The sequence below is a fragment of the Ammodytes marinus genome, assembly GCF_949987685.1.
Source record: "Ammodytes marinus genome assembly, chromosome: 10".
Classification (NCBI taxonomy): domain Eukaryota; kingdom Metazoa; phylum Chordata; class Actinopteri; order Uranoscopiformes; family Ammodytidae; genus Ammodytes; species Ammodytes marinus.
Window position 1 is genome coordinate 13,930,182 of NC_137214.1, and position 23,913 is coordinate 13,954,094.

At 40.8% G+C, this 23,913-nt stretch overlaps 1 protein-coding gene across 1 annotated transcript in view; it reads right to left on the reverse strand.

Moving 5' to 3' along the window:
• macrod1 (mono-ADP ribosylhydrolase 1) overlaps positions 1 to 23,913 on the reverse strand; it is a 107,928-nt gene that overhangs the window by 43,062 nt on the left and 40,953 nt on the right. The window contains exon 4 of the mRNA XM_080036174.1: positions 2,120 to 2,149. Within this exon, the coding sequence (XP_079892300.1) occupies positions 2,120 to 2,149 (30 nt within the window). The remainder of the gene's footprint in view (positions 1 to 2,119; positions 2,150 to 23,913) is intronic.

Consider the following 23,913-nt stretch of genomic DNA (forward strand, 5'->3'; position numbering starts at 1 on the left):
TACAACCATTTTACATTTTGAATTACAATTTTGTTTGTTCAGCTCCAAATGAAATGGGGTCTTGTAGTTGTCGACCTTGAGGCTTGTTTATTGTGGCCTGTGGTAAACAGGCCCAGCCCCTCATCCCTATAGACTGCTTAGTTTTTACTGATGGCTGATGAAATTGTGCAGGTCACAATACCGTGGAAAAACACTTCAATGCACCACTCATCCCAACGGCGCACGCACGCACGCACGCACACACACACGTAAATGGAATGGTCATCTAATCATCATCTGGGTTTTTCTAGTGTATTTGGAAAATCAATAAAAGCAGTGGAACGTTTAAATAGCAGACAAACTCTGGAATAAATGAGCAGCAAGTGGACATGAAAAACGGCTAATTTCCTGCCCTTGAGTTTGTTGTTGGTGCACTGCCTGAGCTCAGAACTCCTCCAGACTGAAGAGCGAAAACAATGTCGACACAGGTGTGCATTTGATCTATCTGAATGACATTTACCCAGGTACCCTTGAGACTGAGAGGTAAAAACTGAATGCTTGGTGACTCAGTGCAGAGTGTGATCTTGGCAAATCGAGGTGTATGCCCAATGATTTGTATGTGTTTTTGCACTCGGTTCCTCTTTTCTGTTATCTATTGGACCTTCAATACTTTGGTTTTTCCTTGTCCTTCCGCTCTGAGCAGCTTCTCCCTCCCATCTCTCTTGTTTGTTCCATTTCCCCTGTCTCTATCTTTACCCCACTCTAATTAACACCTACTGTAGGCTCTATCTGCCTTAGCAAACCCCCAAGGACAGAGCTGGAAAGAGACACTGAGAGAAGTAAATACACTAAGAAAGGGACGGGCTAAACCAGAGCGAACAATGTAAACGTGCTTTTCAGAGGCACACAGTGTGAAACATACACACATTCACGGCCTGTCTGGAAAGCGACAGCCTTTGTAGAGCCATCGGAGACTTGAGGACAACATGAAACGATGCTGTAGATCTGGAGATGCTTGTGTGCTCACTTGTGTGTGTGTGTGTGTGTGTGTGTGTGTGTGTGTGTGTGTGTGTGTGTGTGTGTGTGTGTGTGTGTGCGTGTGTGTGTGTGCGTGTATGTGAAGCCACAGGACAGAAGAGTGTGGAGGCTCAGCTGCTGCATATCAGTAAGGGTGGAGCCTTTGTGTGAGTGTGTGTGTGTGTGTGTGTGTGTGTGTGTGTGTGTGTGTGTGTGTGTGTGTGTGTGTGTGTGTGTGTGTGGCAGGCAAATGCACTGCTATGAATGGACATACAAATTCACACAGCCACATTCAGGTGTGGCACTAGATATGTCGCCATGGAGACTTGAAAGCAAAAGCAAATGCATGCACACACAGACACACAGACACACACACACACACACACACACACACACACACACACACACACACACACACACACACACACACACAAATTGGAAAGTTAAATGGCAGAGCTGGTCTGAAAGGCTAAAGCCCAAATGAAGCAAGAGAAAACAACTGCAGGCAAACACTGCATCCAAATTTGCAAGCATTAGCTCACACACACACACACACACACACACACGCACACAAAGATGGAGTGTGTGTGTGTGTGTGTGTGTGTGTGTGTGTGTGTGTGTGTGTGTGTGTGTGTGTACATCCTTTAGTGAATGTGGCTGCCGCATTAGTTGTTGAGATTTATTACAAGTATCGATTGAGCGCCGACGTCCAACATCACACGTAAGCAAAGCACTGAGTCAACAATACACTGAAAAATGACTGTTTATGTCCACAGCACTTCACACCCATAAATTATGAACTATCGACTCAAACGAAAACACGGGCAGACAGACACACACAGCTCTGCATGCAAACGCGAACCGCAAACACCTGCCACAACAAAGAGCTACCTGCTACCTGCTACAAAGACAAACACAGACAGACACGCCACACATGGGACATAAAACACCCACACTCTTTGGGCGAGTGCACTGCATCATCTGATTAAAAGAACAACATTTTAAATTATTCCGTGTTCCGAGAGGACTATTTGCACCACAAAGCTGTCCTATTAATAACAACAAGTATATTGGCAAGCACACAAACACACACTACCATTGGATCAGACAGGTGGTGACTTACCTCCACCTCCGCCCAGCAGAGTCTGGTTGGCTGAAAGAGAGACAAGAAAGAAGAAATAGGCATTAAAAAGAAACATGAGCTCATGAATTAAACAATGAATCAACTGGCAGACAATTAATAAGCAACCATTTTTGCAATTGATAATTCATTACATCATCGATCAATCATTATAATAATTTCAATCAAGCCAAACTGGTATTATGAAGATAATCTTTGGTTCCAGTTTCTCACACGTTGCTTATGCTTAAATTCAACATATTTGGGTCAAACAAAACAAGACATGAGAAGATGTCACCTTGGGCTTTATTTTGTACCTATTTAAATGAAATAGATAAACAACAATTTAATCAAACATTTAAAAAAGTGTTAGTTGCAACTCTGATCACAATAAACACATTATGTAACATTGGGCACTGCTGAAGGTTATGATTGCACGGACACAAGAGAGAAATCACAATGTCACGCCTTCTAATCAGTGTAAAAAGCATCTTTTGTGGCCATAAACACAGAGTGGGGCTCTGCACCATCCTGACCTGTCACCACAGTGTTACAAACACATTACAAATCCTCATCAGTGTAACTATTAACATCTGCGTTCAGAGCATTTCTTCATTTACACTGTTGTGCTTCGGGGTGTGTGCTGTTTACTTTATCTTATATCTTTATAATTGAGGTGAACTAACTTGAGGCTTTTGCTTATATTTACTTGCTGGGTGGGAGGTAAAACAAAAAAAGATGTGTCTCTGCATTTGTCCTTCAGAACATTGTTCGTTAGTGGCATCAGCATTTCTCAACAAGAGTGCTTCTCAATCCAAGTCCTCAGGGCCCACAGTGGCGCTGGTTTTTCCAACCAGCCGTTTAATTGCATTCACCTGGCATTGCAGGTGTAGCACAGTCTCTGGTCAGATGGATGGAATGAGAACCAGCAGGCTCCCAGCTACCTCAATGAGGACTGAGAAGCATTGCACAATACAAAACGAGTAGCCTCACTGCCTGCAAGGCTAATGAATAAACTCATGCTGAGGCTACAGTCCAAAAGCAAATAAACAACTCTGTAGGAAGAAATAGACAATACGGTTCAATTCATCTTTCAGTTATAAAAAACAAGTCAATCAAACAACCTTGATAACAAAGGGGTGATTGCAGTCTAGATAAAATACCAAAATAATGAGCTCTGTTTCCAGTGAGGCAAGTAAAGAGAATTAATGGTAGTAGCCTGCCTGACCAGTCTGTCCGAAATCATTACATTCTCGACTTGTATCACGTCACTGCACATGTTTTTGAGAGTGTAAACTGCTGGCAGGGTGATAAGGCTGGCTGAAGTTGCTTCTGACATATGCGGTATCTAAGTGTTTTTCTCACCTGCCTATCCATGAACGTGTGGAGTCAGCAGTGCAAGCCCGGGGATATCTGCAGCGCCCTCCAGAAAAAAACTTTTACCTGCCCACAAACTCATGCAAATCAGGTTTTACCCATGTTTTTTTCCTTGCTGGTAGATCAAATTTTGGATGCTGTGACCATGTTAGGAAAATCTGATAAGCACATAATCTCTCTCCGACCACTACAAAGTTATATCAGAACACACAGAGGACGTCTCACACATTTGAGCTACTCTTTGCCAGTAGGCACTGTGCCAATTGGGTTTGCACTCAGACAGTATATCCGGCAAGTTGATTTTACAGAGGAAAGCAGAGACTAAATCCCACAGCTGTCTTTCTCTCTCAAGAATCCCTTTCTCTTCAGCATTTTTACTGTACCCCATAGGCTCATTAATGCTAGATCCCACTTAAATTCAGCCGTTTAACACACTTTCCTTCTCCGTATATGCGCACTACTGACTCACTCACATCTCTCCACTCAGCTCCATACATAGCATACAGGTATTGTAATTAAACTCTTTCAGGTACAAAGCTTGTTTGAGAGCTGATAGATCTCATGAGGCACTGAAATAAAGCTCATTGGAATGTTAAAGCTCAGACAAATAAAACGCCTCCATTAAGTCTTACATTTCATCCCTGGCTGATTAGCTGTAGGCTATAAGAGTGTTATCACAAAACGGGGTCTTGTTAATGTTGACTAACATGCCCATAGGCCATGTGTGTGCATCTAAATTCTTGAGTGGTGAAAGGTGTTTCCTCCTTGATGTGTCTGAAAGAGCTTTGATTGCGACTCCAGCTTGGAGAACTGGACAACAAACCACAGTAATCAGAGAGCTGTTGGTGCTGGAGTGAACCAGTGAGCCAGCCCTGAGACAACAAGATTGGAATGCACCAGCAATTTTTTAGATCAATCCCTATTTAACGCTTGTAAGTGTAAAAATTCTTCCTCTCTGTTCATCGTAACTGAGGCTTAACCTTGCAATTTACTCTATTAAGTTGCACCATTAAAGACACCTTTAATGTCTAAGCAAATAAGACTCTAGCATAGTGTAAATCAGTTGCTAGGAAACATCTGTTGCACCATCCAATCAAAAGCAATAAAGTATATAAACAGCAAGTCACATTAGCATCAAGAAGTTGCAACATAACAGCAACATGATTCATCAAACATAACTGTCAAACTTGAATACATCTGCATAATACATGCTAACTGGCTCACGTAATGAAGTAAAATGTCCGACAGTTTTATTCATGCTGTTTAAAATTAATGGTATACATACCTGATTACGCTATAACGTAACTAATACTTTTTGATAATTTTGTGTGAATCCTCATAACATTTGAAGTAACTTTTAGAAAATTTAATGTAATATCTTCCAAGTTTATGTAGTTATAGAATAGTATTTTATGGAACATTATTTAAATCAAGTGCGGGGTCAGAATTTTTTTTTTTAATCCTCAATCTAAACATGCGTAAACTAGCTAATGGTAGTTTTGCCAGTTGGTTGTTTTTTATTTAGCAGCTACATTTGGCAGTTAATAAGGTGTAAATACTTCTAAAAAAAAGTAATCTTTTTGTAGAAACTATAGCTCTTGTGTTGCAATCTGTATTCAAATATGATGATTTGTACATCTACAATTAGTACATAGTTATAACAAGTTTAACTTTTACATATTGGTATATTGGATGAACAATTAGGGTCCCACAGACACCCAAAGTCAACAGAGAGGGGGTAAAATTATGTTTTAACTCTGAAGCTGTATTTCTTAGTTTTCAATGACACATTAACAATGGTTTCACTTTCTCATTGATTATTTTGAGCAGATGACAGAAATCATGTGAGACCAGCAGTCGCCTCAAACCTAGATAAAAGACTAAAAGGTTGTCACAGTTAAACTACCTGGGCCAGGTGGATAAATCCTGGCCAGGATATCAGGAAAACAGCCCTAAGGGGTTCCTTCAGTGCACTTTAAATGAAAAATAAATACTCCCGCGGATGCTTTTACTGTTAGTATCCGTTTATGATGTTTAATGCATTTGACGACTTATCTTGTGATGCAGTGTGGAAATGTATTTTTCCCCACTACCTGCCCCGTCTACATCCATGTCAGTTAATGTGCAACATTTCCCATAACTTCACCAATAAAGCCCAGAGAACACACTCACACAGCAATAGTGAGAGTCATCATGCCGGGAAAATGAAACTTTTCTCTCCTGTTACTCAAAACACAACATGTTTTATGGCTTTATTGCCTTCTGGATTACTGAGGCTGACATCAGTGTAGAAATCTTTATCTCTGCCGCCTCTGCGAGGGATTTCATCCAGTAAAATTGATGAACGGCTGCTGCAAAATAGTGTGAAATAATAGGTCCTTCTGTTTTTTCTCCTTCCCTCTGAGGGACTGAAACCAAAGCAAGTCAGAAACTGATTTTTAGATGTTTAGATGTTGAATTACTGATTTTCTTTTTCCTCCTCTTTTTTTGGGAAAAATTCTTTTTTTGGCAATCCCTCTCCATTGTAGCTACTATAACACCAGATGCAAACAATTTAAATGTCCCTAGAATTGCCAGCCACATTGCCAGCACAGTAGGCATGGAGTTGTGGACTTTGAACATAGCAAACTTGTTTTTATCTTTCACAATAAATATCAGTCAAGACAACCAAAAAGATCCAGGGCACCAAATGGCAGGTCAAGGCCTCTGTTTGCTCTGAACAAAGTGCTTGTTGGATTTTATAAGCAAGTGTTCAGACTGAAAACAGCCCTATGTACAAATGCTTTGTTGGTGGAGCCGGGATGCTTAAGGTGCTGTTGAGACAGTGTAATACAACCAAGGAAGGCTTAAGTAAAATATCCCTGACTTTTAAAGGAAAAGTCCGGCTCAAGAAAAGGCGACATAAAGCATTCCTAGAAATAGGCAAAGGTTGCTCATCTAATCTAGGTTATCTTAACTCAAACACAGGTAGTCAAGGGGAGCAGGTCAAAAGATACACTTTATAACATCACTAAATGCTTTTGAGGGCTGGTTGGGACTTGTTTATTCACTACGTTTTGTTGCGCTCAAGATTTTTTATACGTTTTGTCATTTCTGAATGAAATACATATTGAAAAGACATAAAGATGACATAAAGTGTAAAAATAAAGAGCGGGGAGGATTTCAACTCTTTTTTCCCCTTTGAAAGAATGCCTTCGCAAAGTGTGCACCATTATCTCCATGCACGTTAAAATTAATCCAGACAACAAAATCGTGCAAAAGTCAGTGGTCTATGCCTTTCAGACATAGCTTTGTTGAACCATTAGCAATGCTATTCTGTCTGTCCTTACTTCAGTTCAGTATCTTAAAAAACTAATGTCTAATCTCCTTGTAGAGATATAAAATAATTTTCTTGTATATGCAACTACAACCACTATACATGAGCTCAATATCATACACACAGTTGGCTGCACAGGCAGTCCTGAAATCCCAAATCCTATTTTCAAGTTCAAATACAAGTTCAGTTTTTACGTTTTTTTATTTAATCTCCCCACTTTATTTTAATCTTTCTTTTAATCTTTATTCATGGGATTATATCATTACCAAGATTGGCTTACATAAGGTACAATAGGCCGATGATAAATAATCAATGATACCATGTAATGTTGCTGTTCTCGGATACATAAGTGCTTGAGACAGAACAGCTCTGGAGCCCCATGGGGAAAACAAAGGCATCAAAGCAAGCAAAATATTCATGTGTATGCACAATCATGCAGTTGTAGGGACCTGGACATGAACACACACACACACACACACACACACACACACACACACACACACACACACACACACACACACACACACACACACACACACACACACACACACACACACACACACACACACACACACACACACACACACACACACACACACACACACACACACACACACACACACACACACACACACACACACACACACACACACACACACACACACACACACACACACACACACACACACACACACACACACACACACACACACAGGAGGGTGTGGACACTAATACACGTGCACGCACATACACTGTACTGGCCAGCAGTCTCACACATACAAATGCAGACTATCAAGACAGAGTTTGGGTTACCATGGCAACGGCAAAGCCCAAAGGTTTGTTACTGAAACCTAGTTAATTATAGAGAGAAAGGGGGAGAGAGAGTAATGTCAATACTCGGGGGGAAAGTGTTTCACCATCTGTTAAAACCCACATGTACCATTTACTTAGTGTAACTATGTATGTCTATGTGTGTTTGTGAGTGTGTGCACGCACTGGCCACAGTTGTTTCAAATGGGCAAACAAACACACTCTCGACTCCCGTGGTGCAGTGTATACGCAGAGGCTAACAGTTTCCTTTTTCTTATTGGCATTACATGTCTAATTGGAATAGCTGATACTCAGCTGCTAAATAAAGCGTGCTAGCATCTGCTGCCGAGACACACCAATTATCGGTGTGGGGAAGGGATCAGGGTGATAAGTTCTAAACTACATACAGAGCGGGGGGAGAGGGAGAGAGCATGCGGAGGAGAGTGTGAGGTGTCGGGGGACGGAGGGAGGTCTTAGGGAGGGAGAGAGGGAGGGAGAGAGGGAGGAAGGGAGGGAGGGGTGACGAAGAGTGAGTGAGAGAGACAGAGACAAAGTGAAAGAGAGTTGAGGGTGGAGAAGGGAGATGCAGGACTAAATTTGCCGGGAACATAAAACAACAGGATGGAGTGTACTTCTTCTTTCTTGGGAGGTAAGTAATCATGCTGAAGGGGGAGGGGGCAGGGGGGGCTCATAGAAAAGAGAAAAAATAGAGGGATGCAAGGCCGGAGAGATTGATGCATCAGTGAAGGACAAGAGCTAAAGGCGTTAAACCTGGCCAGACAGAGGAGGAAGAGGAGGGCGAAGTTGGCTAAAGGATACAAAGCGCTAAATGTTTGAGTTTGTGTGTGCGTGTGTGTGTGTTTTGGGATTATGTTAGAAGTCAGGTGTGAGCATGATGATCAAAACAGGCTGGCTACAGTCTACTCTACTTGAAACTCTATGTTAAACCAGCCTCCTGCTTTCTGTGGCCCTCAGTCTTATTTTTCAGTCTCTCTGCTCTCAAAGCCACCCCCTCCCTCCCTCCCTTATTCCCCAGGTCCCAGTGCAACCTGTTTGTGTATTCCTCCCTCTCCATCTCTCTTTCTCTCACTCTTTCTCTCCCCCTTCCTATACACACTTGTCTTAACCACCATAATACCTCTTTGGGTCATTTGATTTCTGGCCATCATTTACCATACTTGGTCCACCTGAGAATGCCAATCAATTTGCTGTCGTCCTTTATGGCGGAAAAAAAGGACAAAGCTACTGATAGAGCGCAGGATAAATGCAGACACTGTTCTACCTTTTATCTGAGATTAAAAGGGAATATAGTATGGCTGTTTTGATCTTTAGGATGAAATAAAACATCCCTTATTTTAGCAGACGAAGGATCAGATTAAAGGAGCAAATTGAACGTACAAAATTAAAAATCCCCCCCCCCCCCAAAAAAAGGCCTTTGCCTTCAATTGCAAACCATCTGGTTACAGCATTTATAGAGCATTCAAAGACAAAGATTAAGTATCAACTACTCGTTGTCCCACAGCTGTGCATTAAAACATGGATCAACGGAGGGATGCATTCGCCGTAAGGCTAAAAAGATGAAAAAATAATGTTTTCATTTGTGGTCTTCAGCAAATGTAACTCCAGAAACTCACTGTGAATGTGATTTAAGGCTTCCTATGGTTTTATTCTCACCTTGATATAAAAAGACTTCTCAAGTATTTCACTTCCAAGGTTGTGATTGTCACATACTGATAGCGTGGCGGTTAACAGAGAGCAAAAAAAAATTACTTTGACACTCTCCAAGAATCTACATTTGAGACGTAAAAAAAAATTATAATAAATGAGGTGACATGCGTTGAACGTTCCATTGCTAATTACCTTCACATCGTTAACATGCATTCACACCTGCACAGAGACAATGCGACACAAAGCAGCTGTTAGTCACTCGATTCTCATTAATGCATGGAGAATTCAAATTCAGCTTGGAATCAGGGAGTGGGTTCAACTTTATGCAAATTAGCAGCGACGTGATGGAGGAATGGCCAACTGAAGGGGAGATGTGTACAATGTACTCTTCCGCTGTAAACCCTACTGTGACTACAGTTAACAGTTGGCTACAGCTTGCCTCAACAACTCCACAGTAAGAAACTCCCAGCTGGTGCAAGAGAAAGAGAGCCAGTGAGTCGGTCATTCAGTATATAAAGCCAAATCAATTAAATAGAACATTATCAATAATTATTTGACAGAAGCAGCCTTGGCATGTAAGATTGACAACGAGAGGAGAAAAAACTAAAATAGTTGCAGCTGAATTGCGCTTTTTTTGTGAAGATTGCATTTACCCAAACCATTTATATTTAGAAATTAATATTTAAATAAAATGATTGGATTAATCAATTCAGAGATAATTACCTGATTCTATATATATTTTTTTAAAGCTGTTTGATGAGACCAATCAAGTAATCTAACATACATTAGGGCTTTGCTGATTGCCGATTGCCATTATATTTATAGAGTAAATGGTTAATGAGTTAATTTGGAATTTGACATTTGAATCTAGATCGACTAGTTCTAGCTACATGTTTCCTACCAGCTCCTTAAGTTGCTCCACTACAATCTTTAGTTTTCTGTTTTTCTGGTAGTACCCCCGCTTTATCTTGAAAACATATACTTGATTTGAAAGATTTTAGAGACTCTTAATAGCTTGACTCCTGATGGCTGCAAAGGGGAGTTTGTTCCCCCATGTTTGACAATACTGACCCACCCTCCTCCTTTAATCCTAGACATAAAAAGGAGGTAAGCCAATTTCTTTATTTTTTTTCAGCAGGTTTCTTAGATAACTATAACACTAGGCTACTGCAACCCTGTGGTGTTAACATGTAGAGTTATTGCATGCATGTCATGCATTAAAAGCTCTACTGCTCCAACAAAGGGCTAGATTTAAAAGATACTACAGTGGTTTGATCATGTTGTTTCAGATTCTGAATAAATCTAAATATGGAGACTCACAGGCTGTCTCTGTCCCACTGTTACACATTATCAGGTAATATCAGCTTGATACCAGCTTGTCTGACAGTCTTAAGACCTATTTTGTATTAAAAACTATATTATAACTTTAATAACCTGTGTACATTACCTCAAAGCGGTGATGCAACACACTTGCCGACTCACAGCTGGCATCATCCAGATGTTCAACAGATTAGCTCACCTTCTAAACCTTTAACAGGCAATACTGGATAAAGAATTTATCTCTGGTTCACTTGCAAGAAAATACAGGTAACATCTCTTCAGAAAATTATCAACAACCATGACCAGCAGTAGATGCAAATCAGTGGCAGGCTTTTTATTGCCTCAACTAAAACTTACAAACATACACAGTGGCGTGCACAGACATTTTGGGGGGCAGGTGCTCAGTGCAAAAAAAAGAGCATAATACATTCTATCGATAAATGACCAAATAATTTTAAGGGTACAATTTTAACCTTTTAAAGTAAAATTCATCAATCAGGTGCACTTTGAGAAGAAAGCTAAAGCTAAATCACCTGTGTCAATGTGGGCTATTTAGAACTATTTTCTGGAATAATTTGGAGACACAGAATTACCAAAAAGCAGAAAGAAAAAATGTACATGTTTGAAAGAAAAACAGTCAGCTTCGGATTTTTTGAGATAATCCCTTATCCTGAATTCTCTCTTTGAAGTCTTCGTTAGGCCCCTGATCTCCGTACTAATAATATCCTATAAAGGTAAATACAAGATTACTGCAAGTCTTGTAACATAGAAATAACTTATGGTTGGGACAAAATAATATAATTAGCTTATATAGCTTCATGACTGATTTAGTACCACCAACCCACTTTGCGTAGTTAAAATAAAATGTGTGGACAGCTTTTAAGATATTTCAATAACATTTGAGGAACAGTTCAACATTAAAATCTGATCTTTAAAAGGCCCTGAACAGTTAACATGACTCTGGTCTTGACTCTGACCTTTCATCTTCATCTTCCTCCTTGCTGCTGGTGGATGCTTTCATCCAGGAGAGCAGAGAGCTGCTCCCCTGGGCTGCCTGCTGTAGCTCCCTTTCTTTTTCCTTTTTAACCTCTCTTTTCTAGGCATTACACTGCAATTTGTAAATAACAAGAGACCAACCATATGAATAAGACTGCTTGGTTACATTACAACAAGGCACAAGGCTACTTTTTCTGCAGGCAATTGGGAATTGCCTGTTTGTCATTTAGCAAATAAATTACTGCAAGTGAAGTGTTAATTATATAGCCTAAAGTAAACCTAAACAACAATAAATATTCAGCATACTGATAGATTCACATGCTGTACCAATGACAAACTCCGGCGACATTAGTTGTGTTCATCACGTCATATCTATTTTTTTTTTGGGCTAGCTTGTTAAGCAGGACAGTCGGCTAATGTATGCTCAGCTGTGTGGTGCTGCATGATAGAGGCTACTTTATAACAGAGACAAATAAATGCAAGTTATAGCTTGGCAACTGAGGCTTAGGGGGCAAACAATACACTCTTGACTCCATTCATGTATGTGTTACCTCGCTGGTGGGGCAGGCCGGGGAGTAGGTGTGTGTGTGCAGCAGCTGTGAACTGCTGCTGCAACGCGCCTCCGTTTGTGTCCACTCTGCGAGTTCACGTTGACAAAGGAAGTATGTGCGGAGGAGGAGGAGGGGGGGCCTATTTATTGGGGCATTATTGTCAAATTGTTTTTAATCGTTGAGCATGTATAGATGATAATGTCGGCATGGGCCACATACACCGTAAAAAAAAAAAAAAAAAAAAAAATCTGATTTTTTTTTTTTTTTTTCAAAAGGGCACTTGATTGGGCCAGGGGAAAAGGGCAGGTGCTTCAGTACCACTTCAGGTCTACCTGTGCATGCCACTGAACATACAAGTGAGTGCATAATTTTTTTGCTGTGAATTTGAATAGATTGAGCAGCTAAAACACTTTAACACACTTTTACTTAAGACAATAATTGCCTGTACAGAGCTATTAAACTAATACCATGAGGGATAACTAGAAAATACATTACAGCAATTTACTGCAGACACACTAATAGCTCCTGCAGGAATATGATTTGCTATTTTTCATTAAGGAAACTATTAAACAAAATGAACAAAATATTACACTGATTTGAAAAAGAACCCTGTATAAAGCCGTTTGCAATCATATATAATTGGCATTGTTTTTGTACAATGTGGTGGGGGGGGGGGGGGGGGGGGGGAACTACAGTATGATGCAATGCCATACAATATCACAATTAATGGAGATACTGAACCACTGTAGAGGTGAATGAAAACTTTGCTGATGCCTGAAACAAAATTGATTATACACTTTCCTAAAGTTAAATGTATTGCAAGAATACTGGATTGGATTGCATCATGTTGTTAAGGTGTTCACATTATTGTGTCTATCCCTCATTTTACATCAAATATATGAAATAGTTTCTATTGAGAATTACTTATAAATAAGACAATATTAGTTTATAACATAGGTGTCCGTGTATATTGAGGTAATTTACCATATGTTTTATATAAAAAGTGAATTTCAACCAAGATATCAATACTTCCTCTGATTTTTCAACTCTTAAAATACTGAATCTGCCAGGCTTCGATTTCTACTGTGGACCTTGTTTTTTGTCTCATTGTAATCTGTGAGTCTGACCGTGGGAGTTGGTTGAACTGAATCAGACTAAATCCTGAGAAGCTATCTCTGGAAGAGCGCCAGAGGGTGCTGGTGGTGCAGACGCACCTGGAACCAGGGCCCCAGGGGGCCCACACGTGCCCTCTACAGATGCTCTGTGCCCTGATGTGCAAATATCATTGCGTATTTGAATGCAGTAAGGGTCTGTTGGTTTTGTGCACCTGCATCATGTTCTGCCAGTGAAAGCTCCATTTAATATCGCTGTGTATGCAGCACCCGAAGGGCTTAGCTGTGGTGACAGTTTTGTGAGACAACTGCCCAAAGGTAATACATGCAAATTAATTGTGAGGTATGTCTCTTAGGCAAATAAAAATCATTGATCACAAAGTCTGAATTAAACACATCGATTCCCAGTCATTAAGATCTTAAGGAGTGGAGGAACATAGCCTCTGAATTAATTTCACCTGATTGTGTGATTTTTTTTACATCAGCCTACTCAACTGGCTGACTAGACTGACTATAGAGATAAGCTATAGATCCAAGCTACTTTTTCACAGTTCTGACAAGTGTGAGAAACATCTGACTGCCTTCCCTGAAGGACTGAAATCCTTTCCACTTTTCCATTTAAAAAAAAAACCCAAACTGACTGTAGGCCTACAGTATATGTAGGCAGCAGGAGCACCACTATACAGTTGGACTGTGTGTGTGTGTGTGTGTGTGTGTGTGTGTGTGTGTGTGTGTGTGTGTGTGTGTGTGTGTGTGTGTGTGTGTGTGTGTGTGTGTGTGTGTGTGTGTGTGCGTGCGTGCGTGTGTGTGTGTGTGCGTGCGTGTGTGCGTGCGTGTGTGCGTGCGTAGCTGTCTGTCTAATGCTTGGGTTGTCGGTAATTGCTGGACCGAAGTGACCTGCTGAACCCCTGTAACGGAGCTCAGAGAGTCACTGGGAAGAGCACCATCCCCCCCACCCATCACAAAAGCTATCACGCGCACACATAGACAGAATACACGCGCAGCCTGGGCGAAGAAGAGGAGTAGGAGAAGGATAGAAGGTGCGCTGGAGGCGACACCTGTCAAGCCGTTACTAAACACAGTGGGTTTATTTCAACAGACTGGGGCGCCCTGAGGACTGTGGGGGATACACCGAGGTGAAAATAGAGATTAGTCGCACCTATTGCCGCTGCTCTGCGCTCAGGGAGAGACACGGAGCCGTTTGAGGAGAGGGAGAGAAAAAGGATGAACATTATGACAAGCCGTTGATGAGTAGAAGTAACGAAGTTGACGCAGATGTCGGCTGAGGGGAGCTAAGTAACCAACAGCGACACCGACAACGAAAATACTTTGGAGAGAGAGAGGGGGAAGAAAAAACGTGACTTTATCCGAGGTTAGTCTCTCACACTCACACACACACACACACACACACACACACACACACACACACACACACACACACACACACACACACACACACACACACACACACACACACACACACACACACACACACACACACACACACACACACACACACACACTGTCTCTCTCTCGCTTATTCACTCTTACACACACACGCGCGCGCGCGCCACAAACACATTATCCCACAGTAGAGTGGAACAACAGGGTGGGAGATAACTAGCGCGCATCGCGGAGCTCCGGAGCAGGCAGACTCGACCATCTTCCCCCCCGGTCCTCTCCGATGCTGAATGCTCACCCGGACTTTACGGACCCGCGACATTGACCATTAAGTTGAGAAGGATGATCATTTGACAAGGATGCCTTGAAGAGTAGCGAGGTAGCAGGGAGGCAGACAATGGATAACAAAGGTATGATTTGTTTGGGGATGATGACAGTGCATTCGCATAGGGGTGAACGGTTCATTCAGGTTATAATAGGCTGAGGGTCTGTCAATGTAGTAGCCTACTCATGGTGGTGGCATACATGTGGGTGCTTACAGACTCATTTTTTGATAACTCTTACTGGAAAATGTATGTCTGTCTGTGCTTGTTTATATGGATGTGTGTTGTTTTTTGGGCAGCAAAATAAGTGAGCGATTTAAACAGCAGGGCTTTGGAGAGTTTCAGGCAGAGGGAGATTAAAGTGAGAGATTATACTTTGTAAAGAGATAGAATTCCCACTTGCATGTTTTCTCTCATCCCTCCAATGGCTCTTTCCTGCTCCCTCCCTGCACCCCTTGTGTGAGTGCGTGCTCATGTTGTTACATGTGTATAAATGCATGTGGCCTTTATTGTTTATATGTTTGTCCAAGCGTTTGCATGTGTCAGAAGGGACAATACTGTCTCCCAATGGACATGCTCTACTCTTCTTAAAAAAACAATTTCTTGTGCAGGACACCAACTAGACTAGAGTAAAGACACAAAACAACTAAATGTTGCGTCATGCAAGTCATTTCAGCAGCAAAACTGCCTCACATCTCTGTAAACACTAACATAGATCTGCCTGCACGCACGCACGCACACACACACACACACACACACACACATACATACATAAATACACAAATAAAAGCACAGGATTAGCAGCAGTCATACGGGGCCATATTGAGCCGGCAGATTAGAATGAGATTCTGAAGGCCAAAGCGGTACAGAACATGGGATTAGAGAAGAAAGGCAGGGATGGATGGATGGATAAATGAACAGAGAATAAGAGAAAAGAGTGAGAGTAAAAGAGACTAAAACGGGGGCAAGAGAGAGAATGAGAGACAGCAGCACAGAACATGAGATTAAAGTGTAATGTCCTAGAGAGAGAGAGAATCCAGGGCAAGTCAGGCAGTTAGAGGGAACCGCACATTGGCAGAATGTGGAGAGAATAAAGAAGAGGAGAAGGCTGAAAACACTCTTTCTCCATCGCCCTTCTTTTGATCTCTTCTTATTCGCCCATCCGACAGCGCTGCTTATATAACTCTCCGTTTGAAACACAATCTTAAATTAACAATTAAAAATTAAAACCTGCATCACACCGAGGTGTTTCCCAGTCAAGCAAACAATCAGCATCGTCTCTGTGCATGAATGGCATTTTACATGTTCTCCCCTGAAATCTGTCATAGGCGTTATTCATCATAACAAAAGGCAGAGCCCTTCTTAAACCTCCGAGAGAAATAAACTGTTTAAAAATCCTCAGCACCTGTTTGAAATTCAGCTGACCGAGCTTCACATCTGTAACAGCACATGTGCTGAAAGACATGTTACACAATGTTAGTAGTGCCAATGTATTCAGCAGTTAGTGTGTCAGTCGTTGACCCTATGGTGTGGCCCTCAATCCAACTCATATAATTATTTCCGACAGATTAATCGCGTCTTTTAAGCAGTTTTTAATCTTTGCGTGTTAGTATTGCTGACAGTATTGTTGATTATGAGGCCAATATCAGATTGATAAAATGTGTCTTATAGAGAATTGCCAATCAGAACTGGCAGTGAAAAACTGCATGGCTGGATAAAGCAGATGAGATTTGCTGAAAAAATATAAAGAAATGTCATTCAACACCATATGGTGTTGTTTTGACATGCTTTTGCTTTTTATACCTGCATCTCCTGATCTGTTTGGCCACTTGGGGGCAGTGCAAGGAGCAGGAAATACTATATCGGCAGATTATCACTATGTAAACTTCAAAAGGTGAATGTTATAACAAACAGTTGCGTATTACACACCTAGCAGACAAAGAAAAACATTAGCATTTATTTGGTTTCTGGCAGCCTGCTGATAGTAATACTTACACTTCTTTTAGCTCTGTTTTGGTCATCACCAAGAGATTTATCAGTCTGTTTAGCTGCTAAATATTTTACTTTGTTCACCAGCTAGTTTTTTTTTCTAAAAAAATCCAGAAATCACTATATTAGCTAGCTAGTCAGTTTATTAGTCAGCTTTTTTTAATTATATCTCATATCAAGATATTCACATTTATTTTTATTCATGATTATCCCAAAAATGCAAATTCACTACAATCAACGTACTGTGAGCGTTATTTCCCAATTTTGATTAAATCTTGTATCTTACCATCCCTAGTTGTGGACTGTTAAGGCTTAACAATGAGCTTAAAAATGCTAAAACTCAGGGGAAATGCAGAGCCGTGAAATCATTTTGTCAGTTCGTCACTGCAATGACTAATTTCCCATTACATAAACTCCTTGTTTCCATCTTTAATATAGAAATCTGTATTAGTGACACTTAACATATCTGGAACTTGATGAATGACAGAAAACGTAACGCCCTTCTCCTGGTTTAAAGCTGCCTGTTTTCTTCAGGGTATTTTTCCCTGTTGTCGGTCTGTTCAGTTTACCAGCGAGTGATTGCATTGTAGTGAGCAGTTCTCAAGGCTCTGGGTCAGCTCCCTGTGGCAGGACAGCAGGTGTCTAGGGGAAAAGATGAATGTCAGCGCTACATGTATCTAAGCAATCTGTCTGCTGTCCCGAGGCTATTTGACCTTCTTATCCAATGTGCTAACCTGAATGATTTCTGATTTTGTTCATCTATTCATTTATTTATTATTATTATTTATTGTTGTGAAAAATCTTCCTTTTCATTACCTCATACTGTAAATGTACATCTATTAAACATAAGGGATGGATTTAACCGTCTATCAAAGAGCGACCTCCGCTTTGTTTTCATGCCTACAGTCATGACATTCTGCATTAATTTTTTACCGGAAAATGTAAATAATTCAGAAGAATGAAACCAGGACTGGACTGTTACGAAGCATATTGATGCTCGACTTTGGCGTGCTGTTAACTTCTTTCCTTTTATGAATGATTCAATATTGGAATTGGCCCCCGTTCAAATTAAAATACGATCGTAACAAATGGATGATGTCCAAACTGCCCTCCACTGGCTTGTGGCCTTTTCACGGCCATTTTATTTTTTGGCTTTCAGAGGACGGTTAGCAGCTCAGTCCACTGACCAGTCAGATGAATTGAACAAGATCAGATTGTGCTTTATTGATCAAGCATGAGAGGAAATTGTCCTGTCAACTTCATGTTCATGGCATACATCAAAAAGCAATTGGAAAATATGTAGTATACAGAGCCCAATAATTCACTGAAATATGTTCACAATATAGTACACAAAAGTACAGTAAGAAAAAAAATGTGATTCGTTTCTTGGTATGAAAAAAAAAATGCTACCTGCATATCAATGCAATGTTTCCACGCACCCCTCCCTATAAGAGGATGTGAGTGGGAAACACTGCTCTTGTAGCCAGATTTAGAGTTCAACCCACCCCCAAAGCAATGATTTCATAACTGTAGTGCTTTACAGAGACTCAAACACAGACAGCACCCTGGTTGATTTAGTGAGGATTAAGGTTCATTTTCTGATCCTTAACAAATAATAGTGGAACACAAAGATCTCTAAGATGTCAAACTAACAACGACTGAATCTAAAGCCAGCCAAAAACTCCAATCTCAACTAGATTTTCTGCTTTTTTTTTACACAGAAACAACAATATTTAGAAAAGCTTGCAATGTCCCAGATCATAAGAAACACACATGTCAATTGGAAAATGCACCTCTATCCCTAATATCACTGAAAGAAAATCTTAATGTAAATGGTTGCTAAGCAGGCTAAGGCACATACTCTGTGCTCCTAATATGTCATGGGCTTGAGAACTGTTCTCATTTCTCTGATCTGTTTTGTTTCTCCACAATGTACAGTATATAAATAGAAAACCTTAATTAAAAATGTAAGGCAGAAACAATGCTATCTGCAAAGGGCAATAAGCCAGCTCTTTGAATGGAATAGACCACATTTACACTTAGTATGAACATGTGATCGATATCTGGATAATCAAATTCAATCCAAGGGCCTCTGCACTTACACCTGGAGTAATAAGCATTATGCCCGCATTGTGATCAGAGCTCAATATGCAAATTAGATTGTGAACTTCAGCTTCTCAATCTTTAAAAAAAGAGAGCAATTCTACGGACAGGCGTCATTGTAAATCATAATTCTTTTTGCAAGGGAAGATTTGTTAGGTAGCCTACTGCTAATCTTTTAACTTGCTGAGTAATATAGCCGAATGTATCAAATGAGGATGTGAAAAAACCATAATTGGAAAGTAATCCCTTGTATTTATGAACCTACAAAGAATGAATTGCTAATTGTTTAGCTTTACCGCCACAAATTTGGTGGTTCACTCTCACCCCTCTCATACCCCTTTCACACCAACAGGAACAAAGAGCCAGCTCCGGGCTGGTGCTAAGGCAAGTTCAAAACTGGTTACAGCCTAATACCAGTTACCAACCAGTTGGTTCCACACCGACCAGAGCTGGCAAGAGAGCAACATCATGACGTCACTGTAAACGTCTGCGTACATCGCCCGACGTCGCTGCTCTCGTGGCCAACGCTACAGCTAGCGCTGGCTTTGAGCACAACAACAGCGGTGGATACATCTTATTTTTACACGCGTTGCCTCTCGCTTGTCCTTGTTAACCAAAGACGACCGTTACAGCGTATTTTGGCAGGTCGATTTGATTGCTACATTCGGTAATTATGTTGTGTTTACATCTCGTAGTAGCTGTGCTTTTAAATATGGCGTGCATTTGGTTTGAGTTGGTCTGGTTGGTCAGGATAACCCCTCCCCCGGCCCTTGACGTAGGCAGTTCACATTTTCTAGCAGTTTTTACAGCCTGGAGCCGGTGTTGTGCGGAAAACTGGGACCTGCCAGAATGTGTGACCATAGAGGGCGCTGTTCTTATTAATGAACTGATTTCAATAGACTGTAGGCATGTAGCGACCCATTCTCACAGTGAAATGTTTTAATAATTATGTTGGTCCACAGCTCAAAACATGGTAGTTTTACAAAAACAGCCCTGCAATTGAGAGATTATTAAATTGATTGCTTCCTATTTAAATGATGATTGAACAGTGGAAAAAGTATAGCCTACACATTTCACTGTGAACATTTTTTTAACACTGACCATTTCAGTGCCAATTTTGAGAAACTTCTACAATTTTCGCAATGGACCAACGTTTTTACATAGCCTATGAGACCGGGTTAATCAATAAGAACAGCGCCCTCTAGGGTCACACATTCTGGCAGGTCACAGCTTTTGGTGTAACTCTCTGGCGGTGTGAAACCAAAATACTGGATCTAACTGGGTTCTAGCTCTGAACTAGCTCCAACTTTCGTCGGTGTGAAAGAGGCATTATAGCATTGTTTTCGGGTTAAGCAGGCAGCTGTTTTCATTTAAAAAAAACTCTAAATATTCACGTTACACTACTCTTAAACAGCAGACATTCACAATAAGTGACAAGCTGGTGACTATAGTGGAGTATTTAGCAGCTAAAGAGCTAAATATTTCCCCTCAGGAGTTGATGGAGACTAAAATTGGAGCTAAAAGAAAGATAATTCTACATTGCCTGTTGTTTGAATTTACATCTGTCATTAAAATAAATGTTGCCGCATCCAGAGAGGATATCCAGATATTTATTGTATGTTAATTCCAGCTGTATTCGGGGTAATAAAGTCTGCTCACAGGCATAGGAAAGAGTCTGTTGAACATACAATAAAGTTTTATAGTACATTTATTATGCATAAACAAAAACTTAAGATAAATCAATGTGTAGAAGTTGCTTTACGAGTAAAATGCGTTTCATCGTTGTGTGAAAGGCAAAACAATGTGTAAAGCTGAAGATTAAAAGCCCAGCACATGTATTCGGACGTACCGCTTTAACAAGGGTTGGCCAAGTTATGCCTTGTGCAAATCACTGCAGGAGGCAGTATGGATCTGAAATTAAAAAGTGATTTATATAATTTAGTTATGGCATATTTCGGCCAAGACTGTCTAGACATATAATAAATACCATCCACAGAAAACCTGAAATAAAAACATCCCACAGTAGATGTCATATAAGAACATTACAGAGAGATGCATTACGCAAGGGAACGTTTTTCTACCATTTAGGAGGCTTTCTGAAGCAGGCATGGACGTACACACACAAACACAATGGCCTTCCATTAGGCTGTGTTATACTGCATTATGGCTTTGTATGTGTGTGTGTGTGTGTGTGTGTGTGTGTGTGTGTGTGTGTGTGTGTGTGTGTGTGTGTGTGTGTGTGTGTGTGTGTTTAATGTTCTATTTGTTGGAGCAGAGGAATAGTGTAGGAGATGCAGGCAGTTCAGAGATAGTAAGTCACACAGAGATAAGTTCAGAGATGGGTTTTTCATTTGAGCAACAGGGAAGACTTCAGAGTGCCTGCACAGTCCCCTTAACTGCCTTTACACCAGATACAGACGCCCCGGGGAAAATAAAAACATCAGCTAAACATTAGCTATGTTCCATTCCATGAAAATGAAGATTATTTTTGCTTATGCTAAAACTGTTTTCACCTCGAGAAAAACTACAGATACAGCCATGAAAAAGCACGAACGAACTGTTGTCATTAATCTTTTTCACTGCAGGTTAATGTAAGAGATAATTACAAAAATCGGTCGGAATGACAGCCAGCTGAGACACATTGTGGCTGTCACTGAAGAGAATGTGTCAGAAATAGATGTTTATCGAGATAATTAAGCCAGTGGTGAAAGGACCAAAGATGTGATAATTTGAAGGAGGTGATTGGATGAAAATAAGAGATATTTTTTATCCTTGTTGGAAGAAACGCTCGGAAAGCTAATGGAGAGGGATTATATGAAAGCAATAATGAATAAATCAAGCGCCAGGGGATAGTGATTATTTGGGGAATAAAGGAATATTTTAAGAGACATTAAAGATTTCATGTACCCTTCAACAAAAAGATTACATGATTGGTTTAGAACTGCATTTGTTTGAAATGCAAGAAACGAAAGTCTGTCGTATCAGCCTAAAACGAAGAACATGTTTAATGGCAGCATCAATGCAACACAAGCTCCACATTTTCTACGGTTTCCAATTTTGTTTCAGTTGCACCACGGATCACATCTGTTGCAGCAGCCAGTGTTGCCTGGAGCAAAAAAATTGTGTTGCAATGACATATGGGTGCATGTTATTCATTTGGAGCTTGTGTCTCAAAAGCTCAATTTGAGATTTTTGGGACTTGCACCTCATGTGTGCCTTTGCTGGCTAAATGACACACAGCGGGTGTTAAATACTAATGTTTATGTGTCTATTTAAAAGCTAATATGCAGGATAGAGACCATTTCTAGTTTGTATGTGTCTGTTGGTGTTTGTTGCAAAGCCCTTTCTTTGGTTTATTTTGTAGTGCATTAGATATCTTAGGGCTTTTCTGAGATCAACTGTCTTTTTTTGTGGTTGCCTGCGCTCCTTGGTCACCGCGTTTTTTCTCAGAACCACTGTGGCAAGAACACTGAACAACACGTACATTGTGTATGCCCTGACCAAATTTAGACACATACCACAGCAATAACACAACTGTGATTCAAAGAATTACAGCAAGAATTAAAATCTCTAAATTTGGACCAAAACAAGTCTAAGTGGAACCAAACGCCAAATTACCACCAACTATGGCAAAGAATGAACATGTACACCAGCCAATTACAGAGCTACAACACACTCTTGGCAAGGAATGACAAGATGGTGCTTCACTGTGAGGCTGAGGATGACTGGCAGGAATACGTTTGACCTGATGATTGATTTCCAATACATCCCTCAGGTTACAAGGATCGTTCTTGCTTGACTATGTGCTTGAATAGGCTCTGATAATTACCCGGTAGCCTTTTTTGGAGTGTGCACATTGTCTCTTCATAATGAGGTAAACACAGGGAAAACGACTGCTGACTTAACAGACTGGACGGTTTATTTCACTCACTTTACATAGCAACAGCGCATTTCAAACAGCAGGGTTTATTTTTCTTTCTTTGTTAAAAAGTTCAGCTGCTGTGAAATTTTAATTTTCTTTCTTCGCGAGATAGTAATGAAATGGAGAGTGACAGAGATAAATAGAAAGAAGGAGATAAAGTGGTGGTGGGTGAGAGGTACAGAGCTTGTCAGCCGAATCCCTACCTTTAGTGACGTGTCTTAGCCTGCCACCAGGAGGCCACGCTTACTTCACATCTTATTGGGTTCAAAATTACTTGTTTCTTTTGTCATAACAAGCGCATGCACACACACACACACACACACACACACACACACACACACACACACACACACACACACACACACACACACACACACACACACACACACACACACACACACACACACACACACACACACACACACACACACACACACACACACACACACACACACACACACACACACACACACACACACACACACACACACACACACACACACACACACACACAGGACTCAAGGGATTCTGGTTGAAAGGCATGAGTGCCAAGTTCAACCTAGCGAGAGTTTTTGTGACCTATCTAAGAGTGCCTTCTGGTGGACTGTTGTGTAGCTCTGTGTGTGTGTGTGTGTGTTGGGGTATTAGTGTGTATGTGTGTGTGTGGGGGGGGGGTGTCCGGCCTGTAAATTGCCTGTCTGTAGATACTTCCTGTTCATACCTCATTCTGAGCGAGAAACACATAGAGATGGAGAGAGAAAGAGATGGAGAGAGAAAGAGATGGAGAGAGAGAGAGAGTGTGAATGCCTTCAGCTGGAAAAACTTTCAATCATATTTAATGGGATTATTTATCCACATACTGTCATGAGACGATGTGTATGCATGCTGGGCTGTGTGTGGAAATGTGTG